The sequence below is a fragment of the Echiichthys vipera genome, assembly GCF_963691815.1.
Source record: "Echiichthys vipera genome assembly, chromosome: 10".
Lineage (NCBI taxonomy): Eukaryota > Metazoa > Chordata > Actinopteri > Perciformes > Trachinidae > Echiichthys > Echiichthys vipera.
Genome location: NC_139835.1, coordinates 19,420,608 through 19,446,140, shown reverse-complemented (window position 1 = coordinate 19,446,140; position 25,533 = coordinate 19,420,608). Strand labels below are relative to the sequence as shown.

General features: G+C 42.3%; 1 protein-coding gene across 1 annotated transcript in view; it reads left to right on the top strand.

Moving 5' to 3' along the window:
* The window catches only part of LOC310952917 (FERM, ARHGEF and pleckstrin domain-containing protein 1), a 54,829-nt gene that overhangs the window by 9,230 nt on the left and 20,066 nt on the right, over positions 1-25,533 (top strand). Inside the window, exons 3-13 of the mRNA XM_083921760.1 lie at positions 17,529-17,633; positions 17,744-17,786; positions 17,975-18,053; positions 19,785-19,882; positions 20,899-21,013; positions 22,758-22,905; positions 23,075-23,170; positions 23,258-23,421; positions 23,551-23,619; positions 23,715-23,808; positions 25,280-25,493. Coding sequence (XP_083777886.1) covers positions 17,529-17,633; positions 17,744-17,786; positions 17,975-18,053; positions 19,785-19,882; positions 20,899-21,013; positions 22,758-22,905; positions 23,075-23,170; positions 23,258-23,421; positions 23,551-23,619; positions 23,715-23,808; positions 25,280-25,493 — 1,225 coding nt within the window. The remainder of the gene's footprint in view (positions 1-17,528; positions 17,634-17,743; positions 17,787-17,974; positions 18,054-19,784; positions 19,883-20,898; positions 21,014-22,757; positions 22,906-23,074; positions 23,171-23,257; positions 23,422-23,550; positions 23,620-23,714; positions 23,809-25,279; positions 25,494-25,533) is intronic.

The following is a 25,533-nucleotide window of genomic DNA, read 5'->3' as shown; positions in this document are numbered from 1 at the left end:
AATCAGTGTTAGCCACATCCGGCTGTCAGCGTCTCTCTCAGATTTCTCTGTTATTGGTTGTTACACGAAAGACCATGGGTTAATTTTGCGCCGGAATTACACTTAAAATACAAATGCAATGTAAAGTTGCCCCCCGCCCCCATCCTGGCAGGAAGCATGTCTGAGGTCGACCCGCTGAGTCACAGTCGTGCTAGCTACAGAATTCATGTGACAGGGTGTAATTCATATCTCGCGGAGAAGCTGTCCGTGATCTCAATGCATCATCCCCATGGCTCGATCCACAGTTTATCACTACCAGTTCCAACATTTGTCACAGCAAAGCAGATACAGAGTACTGAGTGAGATACGAGATGAAATCGCCTATGCCTGTGACCAGCGATATTCAACCTATTTTGGGAAACAGTCATGGAATCTGATGCTTGGTGAGATTCTTTTTTCTTTTCTCCATTCCCATAACTTAAGCAGGTTTACAGGGCAGCGGGGACCACCCAGACTAAAGGGGCCTATGTCCCGAATGGAAGGTGTAGCAAGCTTTGAAGGGACTCAAACACCAGTTCAGAGGGTTTATCATCATCTCCGCCACTCTATCCCCCCATATGCTGTCACCCATTCATTGTGATAGGAAGCAATTAGAACAGCTTCAGTGTGCCTCGCTGAATGGAAATGAGGTCCTGACTTAACGAGCAGGAACATGATGAAGGGCTTCTTTCAGCTCTGTCTTCAACAGCTTCAGTAAAGTTGTTTAACGACTGTCCGACCAGCAGTGTGGAGGATGAGCCGGGCTGTTGCCACCTGTGGATCAATGTTCAGAAACACACGAGAGAAAGTCAGATACAAGAGATGCATCTGTAGCTAAATTTTTAGCACAGATAAGAATACAAGTTACTTAATTAATTCAATTGACTTATGCTCTGCAGTGCATACCGATGAGAGTGCTTATTAAATGTGACCTCCATACTGTTGTTATTAGTACAAATACAATGAATTGGTGCTTCTCTATGTCTTATGTGATTTGTAAATGAAATGTTTTGGGGTTTGGGTTGGTGAGACATCACATTGCGCTTTAGAATGTAATTTTAAACTATTTTCTGACATTTTGTTTTTTTTGACCAAACAATGAATTGCTTAATTGAGCCGACAATGAACACAATAATTACTGAAGCTATTATTGGTGTAACGCCATCAGGGAACTAATGGCTAAACTAACAATTTGGGAAAAGCTCTTTTTCACTGTCTTGCTGAGAGTTATGTGAGAAGATCGAAAACACTCTCATATTTGTACATTAAATATGAAGCAGTTAAGCTTATCTTAGCTTAGCATAAAGACTGGAAACGGGGAAACAGCTAGCCTTGCTCTGTCTGAAGGTAACCAAATCTACCTCAAAACTAGTATGTTAATGAGCATACACATTTTACAAAGGGTATGTACTGGACTATTTCTGCACTTGATCTAAGGGTACGTAACTATCATATCTGCTCATCCTATCTAAACCACACGTTTTTGGGAAATTACCCCTATTTAGTAAGCATTTGTTCGGCTATTGCTACTTTGTTTGTTTTGGCTGTATTAATCTTGTAATAATCTGCATAAACCTTAACCTGCAGCATCACAATCAACAATGTTATTCAAGCGCGCATGTATGTGAAAAATCTCTCATCTTCCACCACGTTGCCTCTGCATAGTGAGACACGTCGGCATAATTGAAATGCAAGGCACATATTATTTGTGCACATCACAGACCACCGAAGGTTCTCGGCATCTCATGTTGCATGTTGGTTATTTTCAGACACGACATGTCGCCTGTAAACGACGGCAGAGCTCAGAGGGAGGAAGAAGTCTAGTTTTGAAGCAGTGTGCTAAATCCTGTTAAACTCAGAGCTGCGGTGAGGACACGGTCTGCTTCCCCCAGCCTCACGGCGCTTGGGGGGGGCTAACAGAGGTGGTTGAATGATTTTGGGCTCAGAGGATGATCTGGCACCAACATTTCTTGATGAGCTGTTGTTGGCAGAATATATATACAAATGGGATTGGATTGGCTGTTAGAGCATTTGAGTGGATGGGGCAGCAGCTATGCAGCCCAAAGCAACAAATTGAACTCTTTCCTACCGTTTATACCATGTCAATGAGTTTTCTAAACCCATTACTGTCACTCCCCCATTCCCTAATATAAGAGTGTGATCTATTTAGATTGACTGTGCTTTGACTGTAGCATTCCCCTGATGCAGATGGTGGTTTTTTAGGTGTGCCTCTGTTTTGGAGAATTCATTTTAAAAGGACTTTAATTAGCAAACTGGTAGAATGATGCGATGAATTGGTGACCTCTGCAATCTTTCCCTCCACTCTTTAAGAGTACAGAGAGTTGTGAATGAAGGGATTGTTGGAGACAGCGTACAGATAAATTGCGCCTCTCTGATTTTATCTCCTGTGTCACCCGAGAAAGTGTTTGCAGCCTGACTGTGGAGACAAGGCCTAACAAGGAGGCTGGGAATTACCGGCATCCCGACATCTGTTTGTCACTGCTGTCTGTTCAGCTTACATATTACATTTGTTTACTTTTGGGAGCCTTAAAACGGAAAAATGTGTTGTTTCCATTCTTTGACACTGCTGTCCCGATAGTCTTGGTTCCACCCACTTTAATATATTGTTATTTTCTCCTTTATTCTCCGCGCCATCCTGCCCTGGAAAGGAATTATTTATCATTTATCATCCTTCACTCTGCTGCCAGAAAGCACCTTGTTGGCAACCTTTGGTGTGTGTGTGTGTGTGTGTGTGTGTGTGTGTGTGTGTGTGTGTGTGTGTGTGTGTGTGTGTGTGTGTGTGTGTGTGTGTGTGTGTGTGTGTGTGTGTGTGTGTGTGTGTGTGTGTGTGTGTGTGTGTGTGTGTGTGTGTGTGTGTGTGTGTGTGTGTGTGTGTGTGTGTGTGTGTGTGTGTGTGTGTGTGTGTGTGTGTGTGTGTGTGTGTGTGTGTGTGTGTGTGTGTGTGTGTGTGTGTGTGTGTGTGTGTGTGTGTGTGTGTGTACTCTCTCTTGAGGTGGATTCCCACATGATGCCCTCTCTGTGAAGGTGCATCGCTATAAATTTCAACACCATGCGAGTTCACGTTGTAAAGGCCACATGGAATCACTCTGGCCTATGTATGGGTTGCCATGGCTACACATAGAGGTGGAAGAAGAGCGTCTGAGCCGGTTGCCATGCTGCAGAGTTCTGTCTTCCACTGATATCTGCTGGTGAGGGGAGGGGCGGGATTGTCCATGCAGAGCATTAATGTGAGCGTAGTGTGCCAGCATGGGGATACGCTGCTGCACACCAATTATGACATATCCAGGAGACGCAGCCTCCCTCATTGAGGGCTGTGGGTATGTGTGCAAGTTTTCATATTCAAATCCCTTGACTAAGGATATGACTGACATTAAGTTTTGAGGGGTTTTTAGCTTGCTGTGGTTTCACTGAATGATGGCATTGTGTTTTGGGGTGGCAAGTGTCACGTGCTTGGTGTCGTGGAACATAAAAATATAAATGGAAGATTTTTGTTGCGACTATAGAGTCAGCGCTGTGGTTTAGAAGGCTCGCACATGCAAAGAAGAAAGATTTTCCACTGGTAAAGCTGGAAAATATTTAAAAGTGTTCAGTAATGCGACCGTGGCATTCATGTGCCTTGCATCATTCTTGCACTGGCTGAAAATATCCTTGTGCTTCCCTCACATGAACTCTGAACCCTTGGTTGCCTTTCTCTCATGGCATTAAATTGAAATCTCCTGCAGTGAAAGGGGGAAGGGGGGGGGGGGGGGGGGGGCTGTTTGTGTCCCACGTAGAGCCATCTTTCTCCCCACACATCCTGAAATGTAATTGGGTCGTGGAGGAGGGGGAGAGATACAGGAGAAGAGCAACAGTGGGAATTATGTGGTGGCTGATGGCTAAGAATATTAACTTGTGAGAGGATGCTGGAATTCATGCAGTTCCATCTTGAGTCATAAAGATAAATGGTACTTCAGATCAATTTACTGAATTGTTTGCATTCAAACCTTTTTGATTTGATAAAGAAAATATCCAAAATAGTTCAACATATCTGTGTTTAAGAGGTGAATTAGCACACACATACAGTAGGATTGTGAATTGGTGTTATGCTAATCTACAGTATAGTATCTTTATTATCACATGAACCAGTAATCTTCCAGCTATGATAGGCTGACTGTGCTGGACGTGCCTCAGTTTCCCACCGACCTTAGTCAAGTACACCTTAACAAAATGTCGCAATTAAGAATGTGAGAAAATTAAGTTAGCGTTCTAACATAAAAATCTAAACAGATGGATAAAAGCAATGCATAAATCTTTGCCACATTCAACTTCTACCACTCCAAGTTGTTGCAGAGCAAAATTTACTGAACTAAATGAAAAAAACTGAACAAGCTATTATTATTATTATAAATCCTACCTTTTACTATGGACTAAAGCCTAAAGAGCAACAATCCAGGACCGCGTCTGTGGATCCACCACAGCCGGATTGTTGGTCTGGTCTGGTCTATAGCAGTGTTTGCAGAATCGCAGCATATCGGTAACAGTGGATTAATAATATTACTGAATGCTTGTCCGTCCCCAGCTCAGGCTTACCCATATTGTGGGGGCATGTTGAAATTATATATGCATCATGCATCTGGTAGGAATGTGCATCACTAAAGGGTGATTCCCTCTCAGCAATATTTGTTACATATTTCCTTTGAGAGACACTGCAACGGAAAGAAAGCCATTTTATAGAGGTGAACGTGGGGGGGATTTCTGTCACGGAAATGTGAGCACTTGATCATTGTTTGAACTGTAATACCTCCATCATAAATCTCCTCTCCATTTTCCATAAAGCACATGCAAACAGCTTGTAACCACAGCTGAAGCAGTACAATACTGCAATGAGAAAGACATATGCTTTTTTCCTTGAAGGACAGATGACACAGAGAGCTACTGAAAGCTGCCACTAATGCTGTCAGGTTATATCTGGTACCATTATGCCGCAACTGCTTTCTATACTGTGCACAGGTGCCTTGGGAAAAGTGATGCTTTTATAATGAGTCCTGTTCCTATGGTAACCAAGATGGATGTGTCTTTGTGGAAGATCCTCATGTTTGTTTGGTTCAGACAGCAGTGAAGTTGACTCTATCTGCCCGTGTGACCGTTTCACAAAGAAAGGATGAGACGAATGCAAACATAACCTGTGATCTCTTTGTAGGGCCTTGTGACAGACACATGAAGGTGGATCCTCTGACTTTTCATGCACATGCATTATTCCATTGAACGTTACCCTTTGATGGCAGCATTCTGATCCTTTCATTAAGCTCTTGAACTGTGCTGCTGCATCCCACTGACTTAGTAGCAGCAGGGTTAGTAGACATCACAGTGCACGATGGGCGCGGCAGCGGTGCTGCTCCTAGCTAGCCCCCAGTCTCTCTGTGATGTCCTCCTGGTCTCAGATAAAGAGTGAAACCCCAATGGGACCCGGTTTGCTTCACAGCAGCACTGCCCCTCTTCAGTGAATTATGAATTATGAATTTCTCATTGAGATTCAGAGGGCTAATTAACATGTCAGACCTGAATAGCAGTGTGATATCATGGGATTATCCTTATCCTGTAGTGCCTTATTTTTTACTCCAAGTGCTCTGGCTTCACCTTTCCTGGCCTCATCCCCTGAAATGTTCCTATCAGTTAGAAGTAGTGCGCTGCTGCGCCACATATGCTGCTCTTCTTTTCTTATGTCATTTTCCACCATGCTTCCGTGGTAATTAAAACAGAAATTGCTGCATCTCACCCCGGCTGTGTTTTTTTCGGTCAGTGCTGTAGTTCTGAAGCCGCTCCCACGATGCATTTCGCTTGACATGTTGCGTATCAGAATTCCTTTCCGCTGTACCTGTGCAGCTGAGTCTGCCTCCCTCTGCTGTATGGCAGTAATTGAATTTGGGGTCTCTTGGGTGGATGAAGGAGATGTGTGGGAGGGAGAGTCAGGATGAAGGAAGCAGAGATTGAGGGAGAGAGACAAATCTCAAACCAGCAGCCCCAGCTGCACATATGCCTGCTGGATAGGTATTGACCTGCCAACACTCGCCCCTCTACCCTTCTTTATTAAACTGTTGCATAAGCTACCATGGAGAATAGCAAAACAGAAGATTTCATCTGTCCTTTTTTTTCTTTTTTTACTTTTCTCCTATCCTTAGGCTCCTTTTTGAGCTTTAGTTCAGACTCTTGTGCTTTTCTCTGGCTGTCTCTATTGATAAGTGATGCACGGAAGTCCATCGCTAAAAGAATCAAAGCTCTGTCAGTGGGGGCCAGTGTGGGAATGCCCCTTAATAGATATCAAAGGATGAGTCCCCGGGGATGTCTGCTTTCACTCAGCCAGCGGGGGTTGGTCTGTTCTGGGCATTTCAGGTCTCTGGAGTCTCTCGACAGCAGAAAATGACTGCTTAGTCTCTGTCATTGCAGAATTACTAGCTCTAACAGGTTGTTGTTAGTGTCATAATGAATCCTTATCTGTTTCGTGTCCTGAGCTGTGGAAGTTAAATAAGCGCTGACACATTCTCAATGTGATGCACATTCTGCAGCTCACCTTACAGTTGATAATATTTCAGTTCAATGCACACATTCCATGTAGAGAGTGAGTTTCTTGTGAATTCTCTTACGCATATTCTACAGATGTTCTATCTTTTTCAGAGCAGTAGATTGATTGTCTAATGATCTTGTTTTCAAATTCGGCTGGAGACACAGGTCTTGTGGTTTTAGTGTGACTCACTTGCTTTATTTCATTTAAATCTATTACATAGAAATGTCGTCTGGGGGCTCACTCACATGCTCTCAGTTGGCGTCCTTTTAAACAGACAGACAGCATGGAAGCATTTAGCGTAATACACATATATGTGGTTAGTGAAATTTCACTTGAATGTCGTTTTAAGTGAAGTGATTACACTACACAGTCAAATGTAAACCATGTGCTTTAAGTAAGATTCTTATTAGTAGTAGAGTTAAAGTGTTGTTATTTCTCTTTTGTTGATGATAAAACATTCATCCAATCACATAGAGCCATACAACACATACTATGATAATACAAAACCATACTTGCAAAGAAATTAGGTTATTACAGCAGCCAACAGTGGATATACAGCATGCAACTCTGACTCGAACCTCCTCCCCGGCAGAGTAGCCACGCTGCTGCATACTGTAGGTTACCATGGAGATCGTTCCCCGGTTAAAGAGTGAGCCAGCATTGTGCGAATGAAAGCCTGGGTTGCACCCCAGCATTGGCTTGCTCACCTTACTCAGTGAGACAAACCCCAGGCCTGCATTCAAACCCAAAACACTTCAGAGAGAACTTCTTGTGCCTCAATCCTCTTACTCGCAGAAACACTCATGTTCACTTCTCATCTATTGTTTATGTGTTGTTAAATTAGTCAGAGTGGGGTTTTTTCTCTCTGAGAACTCTTAAACCCCAGCACTCTAAAGCAAGAGTCCAGTGTTTCCATTTCCATTTCCATTTGTGTGTGTGTGTGTGTGTGTGTGTGTGTGTGTGTGTGTGTGTGTGTGTGTGTGTGTGTGTGTGTGTGTGTGTGTGTGTGTGTGTGTGTGTGTGTGTGTGTGTGTGTGTGTGTGTGTGTGTGTGTGTGTGTGTGTGTGTGTGTGTGTGTGTGTGTGTGTGTGTGTGTGTGTGTGTGTGTGTGTGTGTGTGTGTGTGTGTGTGTGTGTGTGTGTGTGTGTGTGTGTGTGTGTGTTGCAAGTCAGCTTTAACTCACACTAATTTCACGGCACATAGAGATGGTTTTGGGTGTGCTTGAGAAGCCATGAGCAGGGTGTGGCATTTGCACCCCCATGTATTTTGGCTTCCAAAAACCATGGTTATGGTCACAGTAATTGCAACATTATAACATGGAGAAAAGGAGCTAAACGCCGTGCCTCTAAAAGTAGAGCATGCGTTACACCGTAGAGCGATTCAAATAAAAAGATAATTACTCACTTTTTTAACCTCATGCTTCACTTCAGCTCCAAATGTCTCTTCTATTTTTTCCCCCCTAAGAGATTAGGTATCACAATTTTCCTTAAGTTGCCATGGTTACTGGTCTTGCGCTTACTTCCAGAGGAGAGGAATAATTATTATTCTGTAGTCACTGAGGCCTAAATTCCTGCTGGAGCTGGTGGCCTGCAGACATGGAGTAACAGCTGCCTTCACAGAGGCCGTGCGTGCTCTCGCATTTGTTTGCCGGCTAATGTTCGTGTGCCCGAGTTCTCTCACTGAACAACCTTAAATAGGAGATTTCACCTCAGGACAGCGTCCACATTCGTCACGCTGTGAAGAATGAGCGCTAATGCTTCCGCAACTGGGTGCTTTGAGCACTGAAGGTCTGAAGGCGTAAGCCACATTAAAATGGGCAGTGTAATGCTGCAGTGAATATTATGTGTCAAAGTGACTTGACTCCTGGACCGAACCGTTCAGGTTAGTGCCTCAGGATGTTTTCTGAATCCCAATCGCATAATTCTCTATGCAGGTCTCCTACCACTAAGCTTATTTTCTTATCAGTGGTGCAGCTGCTCAGTTTCACAAATACATTGTCAGTGCCAAACCCAAACAGGAAAAACCCTACAGCAACACCTTAAGTGAAACTTTGTTTTTAGTTGAATGGATTCCCATTAATGTAATGCAGACATTGATGATCCCCTGGCTTTTTTTTTTTTTTTACTATGAGGTTGATTTATGTGGTTTTGAAGGAAATGTCTGAACAACTACTGGATGGATTCAAATATCTTCCGTGCTGGGCTGACGGGCCAACAAGCCCAGCCAACCCGTGTATGGAAAAAAACGCATTGGTTTCTTCTATTTAGTGCTAATTACTTACGGGGCTGCAGTAGCTCAGTCGTGGGGGCTCTGCTTGGAAGGGTCACCGGTTCAAATCCCTGTACGGAAGTTGCATGGACTGATAGCTGGAGAGGTGCCAGTTCACCTCTGCTGATTTGCCCTTGAGCAAGGGCTCGGGCCCCCAAACTGCTCGGGCCCATGGACAGGCGCCCCATTTAAAATCTGTTGCTGTCTCATCCCGCTTGCCCAGAGACAGTAAGAGTATAATTCAAGATCTATTGACCACCTACTTTGAATTCAATGTGCATCTTACTGTACACTGGCAGCATTACGGGTGCTTTATCAAACCGAGAGTGCTTTCTCGGTTGTTGACCTTAATCCTCATCTGCAGGAAGTGCAGCCTTGTTCTTCGGCTCTCGTCTCTACATCTGCGTGCTGTAAGGTCAACTATATTCTGACAGGGAAATCCCAGCACACCCTCACACTGGCCAAATGATAATTAGAGGTTCATTGTGAATACACTAACATGTCTTTGACTTATTGATCTCTTGGTATCCCTGGAGATGGTGTTCCTGCACCTATTGACTAAAACATGTTTTAAGCAGAGAATTAGCCTGTGATCGGTTGGATTTAATTGCCTTAAACTTATTTTTCATGTCTTTTTACAAAATTAGACTAATTGTCGATGCAGGTTTTGCCCCAATGAATGCCACAGTGCAGACTGAGTAGATACATTTTAACAATGCTGTTGCTGACTCATGTTTTTCTGCATCGGGTATGGGATTTTTCTATATTTGACAAGGTTTTGAATGTAAGGTCACAACAGCTATCATCAGTACAGTAACTCAGCTATATCACAGGGCAGAGGGCCTCTGGATTTGTGGCGCTGACGGATAAGTAGTTTAAGGCTAATCTCGAGGAGGCCGATTGATTGGCCTCACCAGTAAAGCAGCATGTGCAGCTGTCATTATTTATTACTGATGGCATTACCAACAACTGATTCATTCCTTATGAGACCCGACTGCTGTCTTGAGGTGTAGAGGCAGAACGCTGCTCTCTCAGCCTTGTGTTGATGCCACACAATGTCTCAGGATAGCAAATGCATCCCACAGTGAGAAACCACGAGCAGAGTGATGTTTTCTGTCAGTAAAGCTTTCTCTGGCACTGTTGAAAACCAGCACTATGCATCATCTTCTTTAAATGTCCTATAACATGTCAGTTTCACCTGTGTTGAACCCAATTCATTCATCAATTTGAGTCACACTACGAGTTAGATCGTGATTAATCACGTAAATTGAATAAATAATTGAAAGACTAATTAGAAAAACTCCTTAATTAAGAGTAGGTGAAATAGATAATAATCTGGTATACGTATGCCAGAACAATCAGTTAATTCATTCATTAGTCGACTGCCTGAAAATTAACTGGCAGCTAATTTGATGATGATTTATTGTTTCAGTAGGAAAGATTTCAAGGTTCGGTTGGTTCCAGCTTCTGATATGTAAGCTGCTTTTCTTTTCCAGATATGATAGGAGATTGAATATCTTATCTAAAAACAAGTGTATAGTCTTAATTAGATAGCAGACAGTAGAGAGAATGCAGAAGACCTGGAAGCGCTGACCAATCAGAGCAGGCTGGGCTTTTTCGGGAGCAGGACTAAAACATTTCCGACAGAGTATGCCAAAAATAATGTATTTTTGAACATTAAAGCACGTAAGCATGTTCTAGTAGAAATCCAAAATACAAGTATGAACCTGAAAATGAACATACAGTATGTCCCCTTTAAGTTTTGCAACCAAACTCTCCAGTTTGATGACACTTCTATTTTTGCACGTTCGCGCATTAGGATTATTAATGTATTTGACTTTATCAAGCCAGGATCTACATATTAATTATGTTCCTATTAATGCTCATGCACCATATCTTAATGACATCCCATATTATTACTTTGCTCTCTCTGTTGCTCTTGATCTCTCAAACACACTGACACGCACACATGCACAGTGGCACACAGTGATTATGTAGATCAGGGAATCTACTCCAATATTAGCAAGCTGCTGCTCATAGAGGCAGGGCGGCACATTTATTTGTATTTAATTAACATACCTTGGATTTTAATGTTTCCACAATATGTCCCATCTGTTTAGTATTTGCAGAATATGTGCAGAATTGAGTTGTTGGTAAAGTACAACTGGCCTGTCATTGATCCGTCTGAGTCAATGCCCAGGTCGCTAATTCAACAGCTGTTCCTCTCCCTCTTAAACGCACTCTGACATTAATTGGATATTTCTGATATTGTCTTACAGTCCCAACAGTGTCACATACTCTAATCTGGAAACTAAATATTGAAACGGTTGGTTCAGAAACGAGTCCACGCAATTACAGACGCACACACTGATTACTGTTCCGCAGCTGATCTAAAATTTAGATCTTAAGGGAAGTGTCACGCTCAGTGGACACGTAAATGATACTGCTGCGTACTGGCTTAGTTTACTGGGAATAGACATGTGAAACTAGAGTCTGCTTGGTTTGTGCTCGGGCTTGGTGGACAGTGACAGATAGGTGAATTGGGTTTGGCTTTTCAGGGTTGCAGTTTTTCCAGCTTGTTACGCAGAGGACTGATGAGGATTTGGTGCCAATATGGAAGCAGTTCTGCTTTTCCTCATTTTCTTGATTTTGTGGTCAGTTTAAGATGAATTTAGACTACCGTGCTCTCAGACGAACCTCATGATGCTTTGTTTGCACTTAATCTTTTGGCTAGTGTGGTTAAGTGTCAGATGTAATCCTCACTACCATAACAGTATTGTCCACTAGATAATCTCTTTGGTGTACTGTAGTTCATAACAAGACCATCTGTCCTGAGCGTGAAGCAAGGCACGGTTGGCACCTTCTGATGGTTTAATCATCCGAATCATTAAGAATTACCCCTTTGACATGTTTTGCGTTCAGACTATATATGAAAGGCTGGTCTCTTTCTTGGCCCGTCTGTGTGGGAGTTGTCTCTCACAGTTACACTTAATTAATCTCTTAATTAACCTATTGATTGCCTTCACTTTCACAGTTACAGTGCTCTACAGTATTCACAGCTGTGTCTTAATTCTGCAGGTGGTGGTGGTTGACACACAGACACTATAGTTGCTGCTCATTTCCCTTCAATTTATCTGCTACATATTCCACAATTATACATTTAGAAAATTGTTGAGAATATTTTCTAAAAATGTAGCTAATTTTGTTTCTACTGACTTGGAGATTTGCACTGAACCAGTTGCTGCGGCCACATCCACTGTTCATTCAGTGTGACACACACACACACACACACACACACACACACACACACACACCTTAGTCAGTTCATGACCTATAACAAAGAGCCAATTTAGGATCAAAATGTTGTTTTCTAAATGTTATTAAGGAAGAAAAAAGGGAAGATTCTACAGTTTTGCAAGAACTAGGGAAGCAAAAATCCCCATATATCCTGGGTGAGAAAGATGTGTTTTGCATGCATATCCTCACATAGCTTGTAAATTAAATTATATGAACTGGAAACTATGTGAGTGTAGGATTCCTTTTTTTTAGTTAGTAATTTCATTTTGGAACAAATTGTTTTATTCTTGAATATCTTTATTTGCTAATACCGTAATTGTCGTTTAAAATTGTATTATTCAGCTCTTCAGTCTGCTTTTATCCACATAACTAAATGTGGAGTTTCTGCCTAAATGTGAAGTGACGTACCCCCCCTCCTCCCTCCCTCCCTCCCTCCTCAAGTGACAGTAATCCTGGCTGAGGAAAGGGGTGGCGGTGGAGAATAACCAGCATGGCTCCAGAATTTGAAGCGTCCTGAAAAGGGATTCAGACAGATGAAGGAAAAAAAGGCCACCCTTTTCTGTAATTCCAGCTGTCTGAAAACCCCCCAACTTGTCCTCTGCTCATTTTATTATTACTCTATGTTAGGTTCAGGCATGGCAGCATTTTCTGGTGTTTGTTTAACATAAGAGCTTAACTTAATATTTGCAAGCACAGTAAAGCTTGTGGGTATGCTTGGTTGAATTTCTGCTGCTGCTGGTTGTTTAGTGTCTGCACTAACGATGCTTACCCACAACTGTTGGATCCGTCTGATTTATGGCGCTCTGACTAACAGTGGGAGGTCCTTACTAAGATACACAGAGCTGTGCGCTGTTAGGGATTCAGCAGCAACGGTCACAACAGGACAATTAATTATTCCTTATGCAGAATCAATATGTTTCTAGCAGCCCAGTACGGCTCTGAGGAGGGTAGGCAGGCAAAGTGGGGAAGAATGTCAAAGAGAGAAGGAGGAGGAGGAGAGGGAGGAGGTGGCTCCACCCCTATTGAATCCAGGGGACATTATTTTCATGGTTGTCCTCTCAGGGCCTGGAGGCTGGCCTACTGTGACAGAATGATTCTGACAGCTGTGGCAGCCCAATCATCACTTTTCCATTCTTTTTTTTTGTTGATGAAATTTGTCATCTGCAGCTTGTAAAAAAAAAAAAGAGGGAAAATCCTTGTTACTTAAATAATGTTATTACTCAGTATGTATTGTGAATGTGGCACAGGTTTTGGATTTCCTCTCAGGTGGGAAGGCGCTAAGTTAAATGGATCATGTTTTAGTTTAGGTGTAATTACATGAAAGCTGTCCTTATTATGAACGCACTTCTGCAAACATATGCACGGTCACACGGCTGGATGTGCTGTGAAGGTATGCAGGTAATTTGATAGGATTATCAGCGGGTTTGCCTCCATCCACTGTTCACTGTTGTCAGCTTCCCGCTGTAGTCGAGTCACCCTGGGAACCTCTGCAGCACATGACCTGAATCTCAATGAGCTTTAGCTGCCACTGACCTCTCTGTCCTACCCTTCCCTTTCAGCGCACTGTGTACACTACATACTGCGTTTACACACTCACATCGCACATGCAAAGGTGCCTACATGTGCTGTAAGATAAAATAACATGAGATATTTTTTTTTGCTTTATTGCGACTGAAGTCTTGGGAGATCGGGATGGGCAGTCAGTGCAGGCACCAGGACGATTCAGTGTGGGACTGTATCTGCCTACTACTGTGAGCAGTTCTGTAATCTCAGCCCAGCCCTGGGCATTGTGATCAGAAGACCCACGGTTCACTTAAAAGTATCCAAAATCATTCCTGGGGTTTTCCATTGCTCCAGCTTCACATCTGCTAAGTTGTGAATAGCAAAAATGCATCTCTTAAAGTCAGTTTTGGTATCACTTGAGAAATTTATATGTTTACATTTTGTAAGCCGATTTGCTTTCTTATCAGATGAGCTCAGGATTCACAAAAGGGACCTTTTCCCACTTCTTCATTTGCTTATTCCCTTTTTAAATCACACAGTCTCTTTCATCCTTGACCTCGATCAGCTTCCTGTGATGGTGCTAAATATCATCTGAAAACCTCCCGTCATGAGATGGCGGCTGCATTATCTTTTAGGGCACAACTGCACCAGCGTGGCTTAAAAAACCTCATCAACTCCTCTGTTGCGCTGCCACCACCACGACTCCCATATTCAACCATTCCCTTTGTTCTCTCTGCATATGTGGGGCCTGAAGGCATTGGCAGTCTGTTTACCACCCATGCCACCCACCCACCACATTCCCCCAGGAGGAGTGTGGTGAGCCCTGCCCATCCTGGCAAGTGAAGTGGACCATACCAACAACTCCTGGAGGGGAACAGTGGAGGGAGCACAAAGCCACTTTACACCTGACCTTTATGGTTTTTTTTGTGCTGACAGGAGCTTACTAACAAGAGTGGGGGGTTGGGCTGGGTTGGGGTTACCCTGAGTCTACCCTGAAGTGGATACCCAAGCGGACATGTGTGCAAACATCGCTGTCATCTTTATTTAGCCTTGTTCTGTCAGTCAGAGCATGTAGGGGTCAGTATAGCGATGGAAGCATATAAGCGCTCATACACATGTAAACAGCAGTATCGTCCTGTGAGCCTATATACAAGCCTAATAAAGCCAGAAAGATCCGCCCTGGCCTGGGACTGAGTTCGCTGAATCAGGATGCGCTGTTGCAAACCAGCTCCAGTGCTTTTATTTGGTAGAGGTCGTAAAAAGGGGAGATGCTGACATTTTCTTGGCATTGTGGATGATGAAAGAAATGTCAGCTGCTGAGCATGATGTTTCTTTAAGACTATAACCTTTCTGCTGGGGGAGAGGTGGCATGACGTGTATGGAGAGAGGGATGAGAAATCATGTGTCAGCTGCACGCCAGGGAGACATACAAATGTTTGTATGATTAAAGTAGTTTAGTTTTGAGTCTAGATGAGAAGGGGAAATAGAAATACAGTCGCTAGTGCAGGTTAGAGCTGTAACGATTAGCCGATGAATGAATTAGTTGTCAACTATTAAATTAATCGCCAACTCTTTTGATAATCGCTTAATCGTTTTAATGGCCAAATTCTTTGATTCATCTTCTTAGATGTGAATATTTTTTCAGCAAACTGAATATCTTTGAATTTTAGGCACATCAAGGCATTTGAGGACATCATCTTGGGCTCTGGGAAATATTGATCAACAGTTTTTTACCATTTTCTGACATTTTATAGACCAATCAACTAATTGATTAATCAAGGAAAATAATCATCATTGAATGGTTTAAAGTGGAACAGTAAACTTTAACCTTCAAGTCTTTCTTAGGTGTTGCTTCACTTATCTAAATGGATTTAAATTAGCGGCTAATTTAAAGTGTAAGTCCGGCGAAAATGGACCCCATAGTCTTTTTCGGTATGAAGCCGAAAATAAGCCATAGAGACAGTTTTTTCTTATTTGATGTATTTTCATGCCAAAAAGACCATGGCCAGACACTGTGGGTACATATATAAACAGTTTATAGCCCTTTTTCACTGGAGACATTTCTGCATGTCACCATAGGACAAGCAAAGGTGTAAGTAGTAAATTCATGATGGCTGTGCTTTTCCTACTATGAAGAGTCAAAATGTCTGCATTGACAAAGGCCCATGGATCGGATGTATTAAAGGGGAAATCAGAATTATATGCACACATACTGTACACTGTGGTTGTCCAAATACTAGTTATTTTTGTTGTTGTTTTTTTTTTTTTTTTACCAGAGTTCAGTTGTTTAAGACGTTTTAGACTTCAGAGAAGAGTGAGGACTGTGTTACATAGTGTCCTCTGAGTGCCTGCGTCATGACAGCAGTCAATCTCTGCGACTTGTTCTTCATTAACAGCAACGCTCTTATTGTGTCGGCTGGGGTAGTGTCAAATGGCAGCACCATATATCCGGTCTGCAACAGCTGCATTTAATCAAGCACTGGCTCTAATCAGCCTTTGCCTTACCCATCTCTGCTTGGCTCGTGGTCACATTACACTGACAGCAGATTTATAAGGCTGGAAATGAGATTGCTCCAGTGAGACAGAAACACTCTTTACTGTATTTGTCTTGGTTGCCGCTGCTGTTCTTGTTCCTGAAGCCTCTACAGAACCCATTTATTGAAATCGGTGCAGTGTGTGTGTGTGTGTGTGTGTGTGTGTGTGTGTATTGGGTGGGTGTGTTTTGGCTGATGGCCCCTTTCCCTCCAGCCTCCTTGTGGCCTCCCTCATCAGCGCCATCACCATGTGGAAACAGCTGGTCGTTGGTGTTGGGATGCCCTCTGCGCAGCGTGTTAGGCAGCATAGAGAGAGATAATAGTGGTGTTGCAAAGGAAGGACAGACTTAGGGAGGAGCAGTGATGGTGCAAGGCTTGTTTGGGGAAGATTATGGATCCAGTTGTGGAAGTGTAAACCCTCTCACTAAGCTGGCAGAGCTTAAGTTTTTACTCTCTACGCGTTAATAGGAACACAGACGGTGTCATTCTTTGCTTTCGAAACACTACACAGATTTACAGTCAGACGAACCCTTTTATTGTCAGATGATGGGAATTCTTGTAGTAGCTTGTGCCTTAGCAACGCACAGTCCTTTTGTGCAAAAGTGGAGGAGAGACCCATTGAAACATACTCAGATGCAGCCCTGGATCATTATCCAAGCCTGCTACTATAAACACATTCTGTAGCTGCACACTGGTGCAAACCAGTCACGAGGAAGCAGCCATGCAGAAATACTCTTGTTGTGTGCCTGACAGAGCTCTGTGTCTCCATAACAGAAGATATGTTTCAGTGGAAATTCCTGACATTTATTTGACCTTCCATGGGAACGTTCTCGCTCCAGAGTTGTGGTGGCTTTTTTGAGGTTTTCGTGTCGTCCACATTGCAAGTTTTTGTCAGAAAGTGGGTGGTAAAGTCAGTTTTCAAAGTGTTTGTACGTACTGTATGTGGGACCAGGGAGGACAGTGGTGGTTAGAGGGACTCTTTATCTCATCCTGATACTGTTTCAGGCTGCTCATCAGTGACAGCAATGACACTGAAAACCCAGATCAAAGGCGGGGTCCAACCTCCTCCAGTTGCAAGAGCTTTATGTGGCTTCAGTGCTATTGAATGCCAGGATGTAAGAAAAATGCTGAGAAATTGAGGCAGACACAGTTTTCATCTCTTGTGGTGACATTGACTTCCACAAGGTCTACGAAGCAGTTTGTTGTGGTTGTCCTTTGTTTAAATATTAATATAATATGTCACTTGTGGGCTTTTGTACTCAGCAATTCAATACATTAAAAGTAGAAATAGAAACTGTGCAGACAAGTGTGTTTTTAACCAGTATTTCATATTTTCCTGTTCACAGCAAAAAGCCTCAGGCAAGGTGCTGTTTGACCTGGTGTGCTCCCACATGAATCTCATCGAGGGTGACTACTTTGGCTTGGAGTTTCAGAACCACCAAAAGATGATGGTGAGTGAGGAGGAAAATGAAAGTAAAATGGAGCCCCTTCTTATACATCTCAGAATTAGTATAATAACCTGCAACTTAGTGATGTTTTTAATGTTTTTTTCCCCCAACAGGTTTGGTTAGACCACGTCAAGCCCATTATCAAGCAGCTCAGACGTAAGTATTCTTTCAAGGCATCTTTTTCTTTGAATGTTTCACTGTTTTATCTGGAAAATGCATCGATTCAGTTCAGACCAAATATACAGTAGAATCCATGTGAATCTTTTTTGTATTTCATGCAGCATAGCAAAGTGCAACGGGAGACTGTATTTTCTGTTATCACAAAACTCATGTATCACACACAGGACCGAAGCACACAATCTTGAGGTTTGCTGTGAAGTTCTTTCCTCCAGATCATGCCCAGCTACTGGAGGAGCTAACACGGTGAGCTCCTTTCTGCATAATTAAGCTCATTTTATCTCTACACAGTGTATATCTTCTATTGGGCATTAAACTGTGCATTTATTTACATTTTGTCAGTGTAAATGACTTCAACTGAGACTGAAAGTGGTTGTAGAAGGCATAAATGAAACATGTGCTCTGGTTCCCAGAAGATTTATTCCCTTTATTAGCTTTGCGCTGGTGTCATGGCTGCCATGTTTCTGATTTAGCCCTCTGAAGATTAGCGTAGAGCTAATGAATTTCTGGTTTCTGTTTCCTCGTCGCTGAACGGGCTTGTGACTTGCATGTGTTCAAGGTCAGAATAGATAAATGATAGGCATGCAGAAATTAAATATCCCTCTGACTCTCCTATGTATGTACTGTTGAGCTTTGTTAAGAACTCACTTTTATTAAAAAGCATACTTTAGAGGGTTTTTCCTGCCACAGCAGGCCCTCCTTCTTCATGTGGTCAGGGAGCAGAACCATGCATTTGGCATCACAGTTTTATCAGATACATTGATCAAATTGAACACACTTCTTTTACATGGACTGCTGACTTTTGGTTGTGCATTGGTCCATTCATTTATATTTTAAACATCTACCTCATTGTCATTTTTCCAACTGCCTGTTTGGAGCATGCACATTCAGAACGGCCCAATTTGTTGGCTCCTGGTATTGCCCTAGCATCGTTGAGGAATATGTCTGCTTGGAATGTGTGACTATAAAGAATATATGCTCGTTCAGAGCTGGCAAATAGTTTGAGTCAGTTTGGCCCCCGAAAGCACTGGTTGCAGCGTCGATCAAATGAATGGTTCTTGAGATATGTGAAGGATGGTCAGAAATTCCTTCATTTATAGTTAGATGATGCTGCAATAGCGCCACCAATTAGTTAAATCACCAATCACCAAATTGGTCATGGCCACTCAGACATTATTTTTACACATCTTCACCAAATATGGTTGCAGTAGCACAGAGTGTTCAGGCGATGTGACATTTTTCATACTATAAGACCTGCCCACCCCACTTGGTCCAGAGATGTTGGGTACCAAATTTTGCGATGATAGGAGTTACAAAACAACAGATCTGGACAAAATGGCAAAACTCTGTTTAGATGCAGATGTGCGTGGCTTATGTGGATAGATTCAACGGGACCCGGAGAGTCCAAGAAAAAAAATCATTTTGTTTATGTGACTTACAGTTCAAAAGTTATAGGTGAAAATGTATAATTTATTGTTATAGCGCCACCATCTGTCCAATTCGCACCAAATTTGACGGTGCACCCCATTGGGTCCCAAGCAATACACCCGCCAAGTGTGGAGTTGATCAGAAGGACGGTTCTTGAGATATGTGAATAAAAGACACACACACAAACAGAGACTCTTAGAGGTTCCTTGCTTTATGGTTTGATACCTTTTCTACCTTAGACTCTATTGGTTCCTGCTCTGGCTTGCATCCAACAGAAGCAGTACTGTAACACGTCCGAGTCAGTAAATCTTCAATAATGACTTCACTCAACTTATTAATTACTGAATGTAAAATGTGCACTGTGGCCAACTTCTTTTGGGAGACTTGTCTGGAACAGAACTATGGTTACATCAGCTCCCTTGGATGTCCTGTCTGAATTCAGAAATACTGTGCCGTCTCAAATTTAGTTTCATTTTATCTTGATCCAGCGCTGGAAACCACCTCATCTACTCTATTGAAACTGTGAAAGCTTTTTGTGTTTGTGTCCAGGTACCTGTTTGCCCTCCAGATCAAACAGGATGTTTCCTGTGGACGTCTGACCTGCAACGACACCAGTGCTGCACTGATAGTCTCCCATATTATCCAGTGTAAGTTCCTCACTCCTGTTTCCTCATTTAGCTCAAGAGAAAGACCCATCAGATAACTGGCTTTGAAGACACATTATTCTTTTTTTTGCCACACACTTGCTTATCATCAAACATTGTCATATGGCACACTGTGCACCATCGCAAATTGATTATCTGTGTGTTGCTATGGATACTGTTCAGTCGGATGCCTGAACATAATCTTGCTTCAGATTATTCATTATTCTTCACGTTATGGCAGGAAATACTGAGCATTTTCATAACCTGACATTTCTGAGCCACCGTCTGTCACCCAAAAGGGTAAAAGATCAAAGACAACATGCATGATTATGGAGATCAGTTAAACTTTTTGATCATATGTACAGTAGACATGCAAAGTCTTTATCATAAGACTATTACACAAGGAAATCTTTTGGAGGAGTAGAGCTGAAAGAATCTGTGCCAAGGAGCATTCAAGCTATTCTGGAGGCTTACTAAGACATGTGAGGGTCCCATATTATGCTAATTTTTCAGGTTATTATTAACATTATTTTTCTCATACTGTCTGAATACACCTGTATTCACTTTCTGTCTGAAATGCTCCGTTTTAGTGCAGACTCTTTAAGCCTGGTTTTCTCTGATTGGTCAGTGTTTCTGGGTCTTCAGCATCTGCACGCTGTGTCTGAGTCCCGTCATTGCAGCCGGGGAATATCTGTAACAGCACTATAGCTGCACTTTTTACCTATATACAGTATAGTTGTGACATCACAACTGTACAGAAGTCCTGACGGCTCGTTTAAAGGCAGTTTCTGAATATGGACTGTGTGTATTTCTCTGTGGGTTATGCTGAGTGTTTTTTTAGTGATACTTTCACAGTATTTATATATCACCTCCACCTGCTTTATAATAAAAAAGTCTCACTTGTTACAATATGTCACCTTTAATGTTGTGGTTTTTTTTCTCCTTTATTTGCCACCTACATTTATCTATTTGTTCTACTATAAAGGGAACTCTTACCCTTCTTCTCCCCAACTTTTCAGCTGAGATTGGGGACTTTGAGGAGAGCCAGTGCCGGTCACACCTCCTCAACAATACCTACATCCCAGATCAAATGCCCCTGATTGACAAGATTATGGAGTTTCACTCAAAGAATATGTAAGTTACAGCCATTTTGTGTAGTGTGCACACATGATCCATGATCCAGGCATTCGTTTCTTTTCAGCTCCGTTCATAAGGTCACTGAAACCATGGCTGAACAACTATTATTCTCTTCACCCATGAACAGGATCAGTTGTTTCAGAACTCGTGCATGTCCCACGGGGAAGTTTTACAATATAGGTGACAAGTTCAGGAAATCAGCCGTCGAATGAATGAACTCTTTATCATACTCAAACGAAAACCTAGTCTTTGTAAGTTATTTTACAGCCTCTGGCCAGAAGACTGAAATCTTCCTTCAATCCACCTAATTACTCACACAGCTTTTGTTGTGGGTTAGTAGGTTAAAAACACATATTTTCAGATTCTGCCTAATGCAGGAATTAGTGTGAAGTATTCTCCTGAAGTTTAAGAACGTTATGCTGCTGTTAATATATCACTGGTAATTTTCCAGCTCTCCTCCCACCATCCTCCCTCAAAATGTCCTCATCAGTGCGCATATTTGAATCTGAGCTTTGCCAACCCTTGTCTCACCTCTGTGTTAGCAGTGGGCCATGCTAGAGGTGGACACACAGTGGGCGGCTGCTACATGAAAGGAGCTCCATTAGATTTGACTGCTCTCTTTCACTTGCCCTTTTTTTCCAACCAAGGCTTTTTAAGTTGATAACTCTTAACTGCATTTCATTTGGCTGGGTGCCATGCTGGGTTAAATCTCTTAGTAGGCACCACATACAGGAAACAGAAAGGCTTATCCACTGATAAGAATTAGGAAAGTTAGTTAGTATTTGCAACCCCTCCCCCGACCTTCCACCACTGCTTCAAAAACCTAGATAAAAATTAGAAAACCTGAATCCACTCAGACTTGGTCTTTTCACCTCAATTAGTGAGACACACAGCAGGACGGGGTGCAAGGATTTAATGTATTTGTCCAAAAAAAGGCTAATGAATGCTACAGTTTGCACGAGTCAAAGTGTTAAAACCTGGAAGTAAGATAAGCTCTTTAAATTTAGCTGTGTCTCTGTTCACCCTCTCAACTCTCTTTTTCAAAAAAACATTATCTTGTACAATAACAATGAATAGATTTAAGGATAAGGTAACTGCTATTCTGTTTATTTTTCTTAATGTCAACAAATCTCATGAGAAAACTAAAAAACAATAATGAGATGGTCTAACACTCAGAACTAATTGACATCCCTGCTCTTTCTGTGGCTCTCAGCCCCCGATTATTCCCATATACAGTAGATGTCATTAAAAAACAATAAAAAATCTATTATTTATTTATTCTTTTTTCAAGGCTCAGTCATTTCCTAGTTCCTTGTGCACAGTAATATTAGATGTTGCAGAAATATAATTAAAAAGTGTATTTCTTGAGGACTATCTTCAGCCACATATCAATACACATTTTGGGGCTCAAGGGAGTATTTACGGCACCAGGATGATATATGTAGAATAAACTACAGAGCCCGCATCCATGGGAGCGTGAAAGAAACATGTCACCCAGTGCAGCAGTATGGCTAATTTGTGAGTTTTTAGTCGTTTTTGAACAAAAATGAAGGTGTATAACACAGATGGATAAGTTGTGTCAGTATTTTGCTACGCAGACAACTCTCATCATTAGCATGAACTCTTTGTGTGTTTGGATATTTTCATGGGAGTTCCTGACGAAATAAGGAAAATATACAGTTAACTATTGCCAGCACTTTTAACAGTTTTTAATTGCTATTGTTGTCTTTTGTATTGCTAGAGGTCAAACACCAGCTGAATCAGACTATCAGTTACTAGAAGTGGCGCGCAGGCTGGAGATGTATGGGATTCGCCTCCACCCTGCCAAGGACCGTGAGGGCACGAGGCTAAGCCTTGCTGTGGCGCACACCGGTGTCCTGGTCTTTCAGGTCAGTCACGCTACAGTAGTTTGTAGGTCAACGCTCTGTATGTTTAATGATGTCATTTATGCTTTAAGTTCCCTACAGTTGATGCCTTTGGTGGTAAAAATGTTCCATGTTTTTTTTTAAGCTTGAGGGTACATACGTATAAAAGTTAACAGATGTTTCATCACTGCAGGGACACACAAGGATTAATGCCTTCAACTGGTCCAAAGTGCGTAAACTGAGCTTCAAGAGGAAACGTTTCCTCATTAAGCTGAGGCCAGATCTAAATGTAAGTGATGATCCTGGATCACACTGTGTAAAATACAAAACTCATCCCTGTTTGGTGTTGTAAGTTACAGTTTTATCTGTCCCCCAGAGTTCATATCAGGACACTCTGGAGTTCATGATGGGCAGTAGGGATTGCTGTAAAGTTTTCTGGAAGATCTGTGTCGAGTACCACGCCTTCTTCCGCCTCTTTGAGGAACCTAAGCCCAAGCCCAAGCCTGTCCTTTTCACACGAGGGTCCTCCTTTAGATTCAGGTGAGTTTGCATTATAAAGCGTCTCTGACTCTCAGGACTGCAGTCCCACAGCAGCATCTCTCACTTAACAGTCTGCTAAAGCTCTCCAAGAGTAGCTCATTACCATCTCTGCTGTACTTGTCTCTGCAGCGGTCGCACACAGAAGCAGGTGATTGATTATGTGAGGGAGTCTGAGTTTAAAAAGATCCCGTTTGAAAGGTAAAGGCTGCAGACATTTTTGACACATTTGGTCTAGGCGATAGAACTCCGAATGTATATGTGTAACACTGACCTTTTAACATCCTGTCTGCCAGGAAACACAGTCGGGTCCAACACAACAGTCGAGTCCAACACAACATCCGCCTGTCGCCGTTGCCTTCTCCACGCCACCATGATGTGCCAAGAGAAGTGAGTGACTCAGTTTTTCAGTGCGTCCACAGCAGATGATTATCTGCATGAGTTCTGTTGGGCCGAGTTTTTTTTTCATTTTATAGTCGGCACAGATTTTTTTGTAATTCCTAAGTCATATTGTTTTTATGATCTCATCTTGTTATCCTATTATAATAATCTTGTTGTCTGAAAGCAACTTTGATATAAAGTATTATGATGTTAAACTATTTATTGAGAAACCGTGTGGCAGATATCCCTGACCGTATCCAAGGTTATGAATGGATTGGTGTTTGGATACTGTAAAGTCCCCTAAAAATCCTGTAAAAACAGATGGTACCTTTTTAATATATGATTTGGGAATGACACGGTGTATCAACCTTCTGGAAAGATGGTGAAAGAAGATCCGTCCACTATATTACACACTCCCGTCCCCCTGTCCTCATCTGTACTGATTTTGAATGATCTTTCTCAGCTTAATTTACAAAAAGCCCAAACCAGTGTGGCAGCTGCTAAGATGGTCGCAGCTTGGTGGAAGCTTCCTCAGCGGCAATAGGTGCTTACTTTTATAGATGTGGTTTATCTTGAAATGTCCACGGCACATATCCATGGAGCCAAAGAGGAAACTATTAGACTTTGTGTCCAAACAGTGGAAGATCTTTAAGGCCTCTTAACTTGAATCCCCCTCTGGTCCTGTTTCTGTGTGTTTTTTTTTTCCTTAATTTTTTGCTCCCTGTCAGGGCTTTATAATCTGTTTCTTTTACTAATTGTTGTGGACGTCTTTCAGTGGTATAATACTGGCTCCATTTATGGGGGTTAAAGCAATGCTATCAGTATCATTTCCATTGTTGGTTATCAATTTAGTTATTTACTTCAGATATATATGTATCCATGCACACAATGTAAGTATGCATGAGTATATGTTTTTTCCCCATTTTTCTATGTGTAGGTTGAGCTGTGTGTAGCTGTATGTTATGTATATACATATGTATTTATGTCTAGATGTATGTCTTGGCGTGTATGTTCATTTGCATCCATTATAGGGACTTAGATCTTAGGTCTTTTATATTATTGTTACACCTTACAGACCAGTCCTTATACATATAGTGTTTTCTTCCATTAATTAACTGCTGTATTGCTGATTTCACTGATCACAAAAAGAGAAACATTTTGGCAAGGCTGGATCAGGTCAAGAGTCTTCTCCTTCCCCTCTGATTGCTGGAATTCGTTGACATTTCTTGACACATTACCATCACTAACTGTCGATCAGTGAAACTGTCAACAGCAATGTGTACTCTGCCACACTTGTGCACATATGCTTGTGCATGTTGATCCTCTTCCGATGCTGGTAGAGCACAAGAAACAAACCCACTCATAAAAACAGCACCACGTGGCCCCACTTGTGTCGGTTTAATAATCAAATTAAGCATATTCATGAACAAAATGTTCTCTTGAAATGCTTTAATCCTCTGTCTGTGTCTCTTTCTGTCAGAGTGGTGCTCCCGGGGACAGAGTGGACTCTCCTTCTCGGCGTCATTGGAAGGAGGCGGCGTTGGTGAGCGCGGAAGACTCCTCAGCCTCGAGGACAGCGATGGCAAGCCCGTCTCACCAGAGAAATGGCCACGAGGACAGAACGGGATCTGTGTCCAAGACCGAGGGTACAAGAGGCTCAACGCGACAGACCCACCCGGAACATCTGAGTACAGGTCCAGCATCTCAAACTGCTAAAGGCAGCAGCTCTTCTAT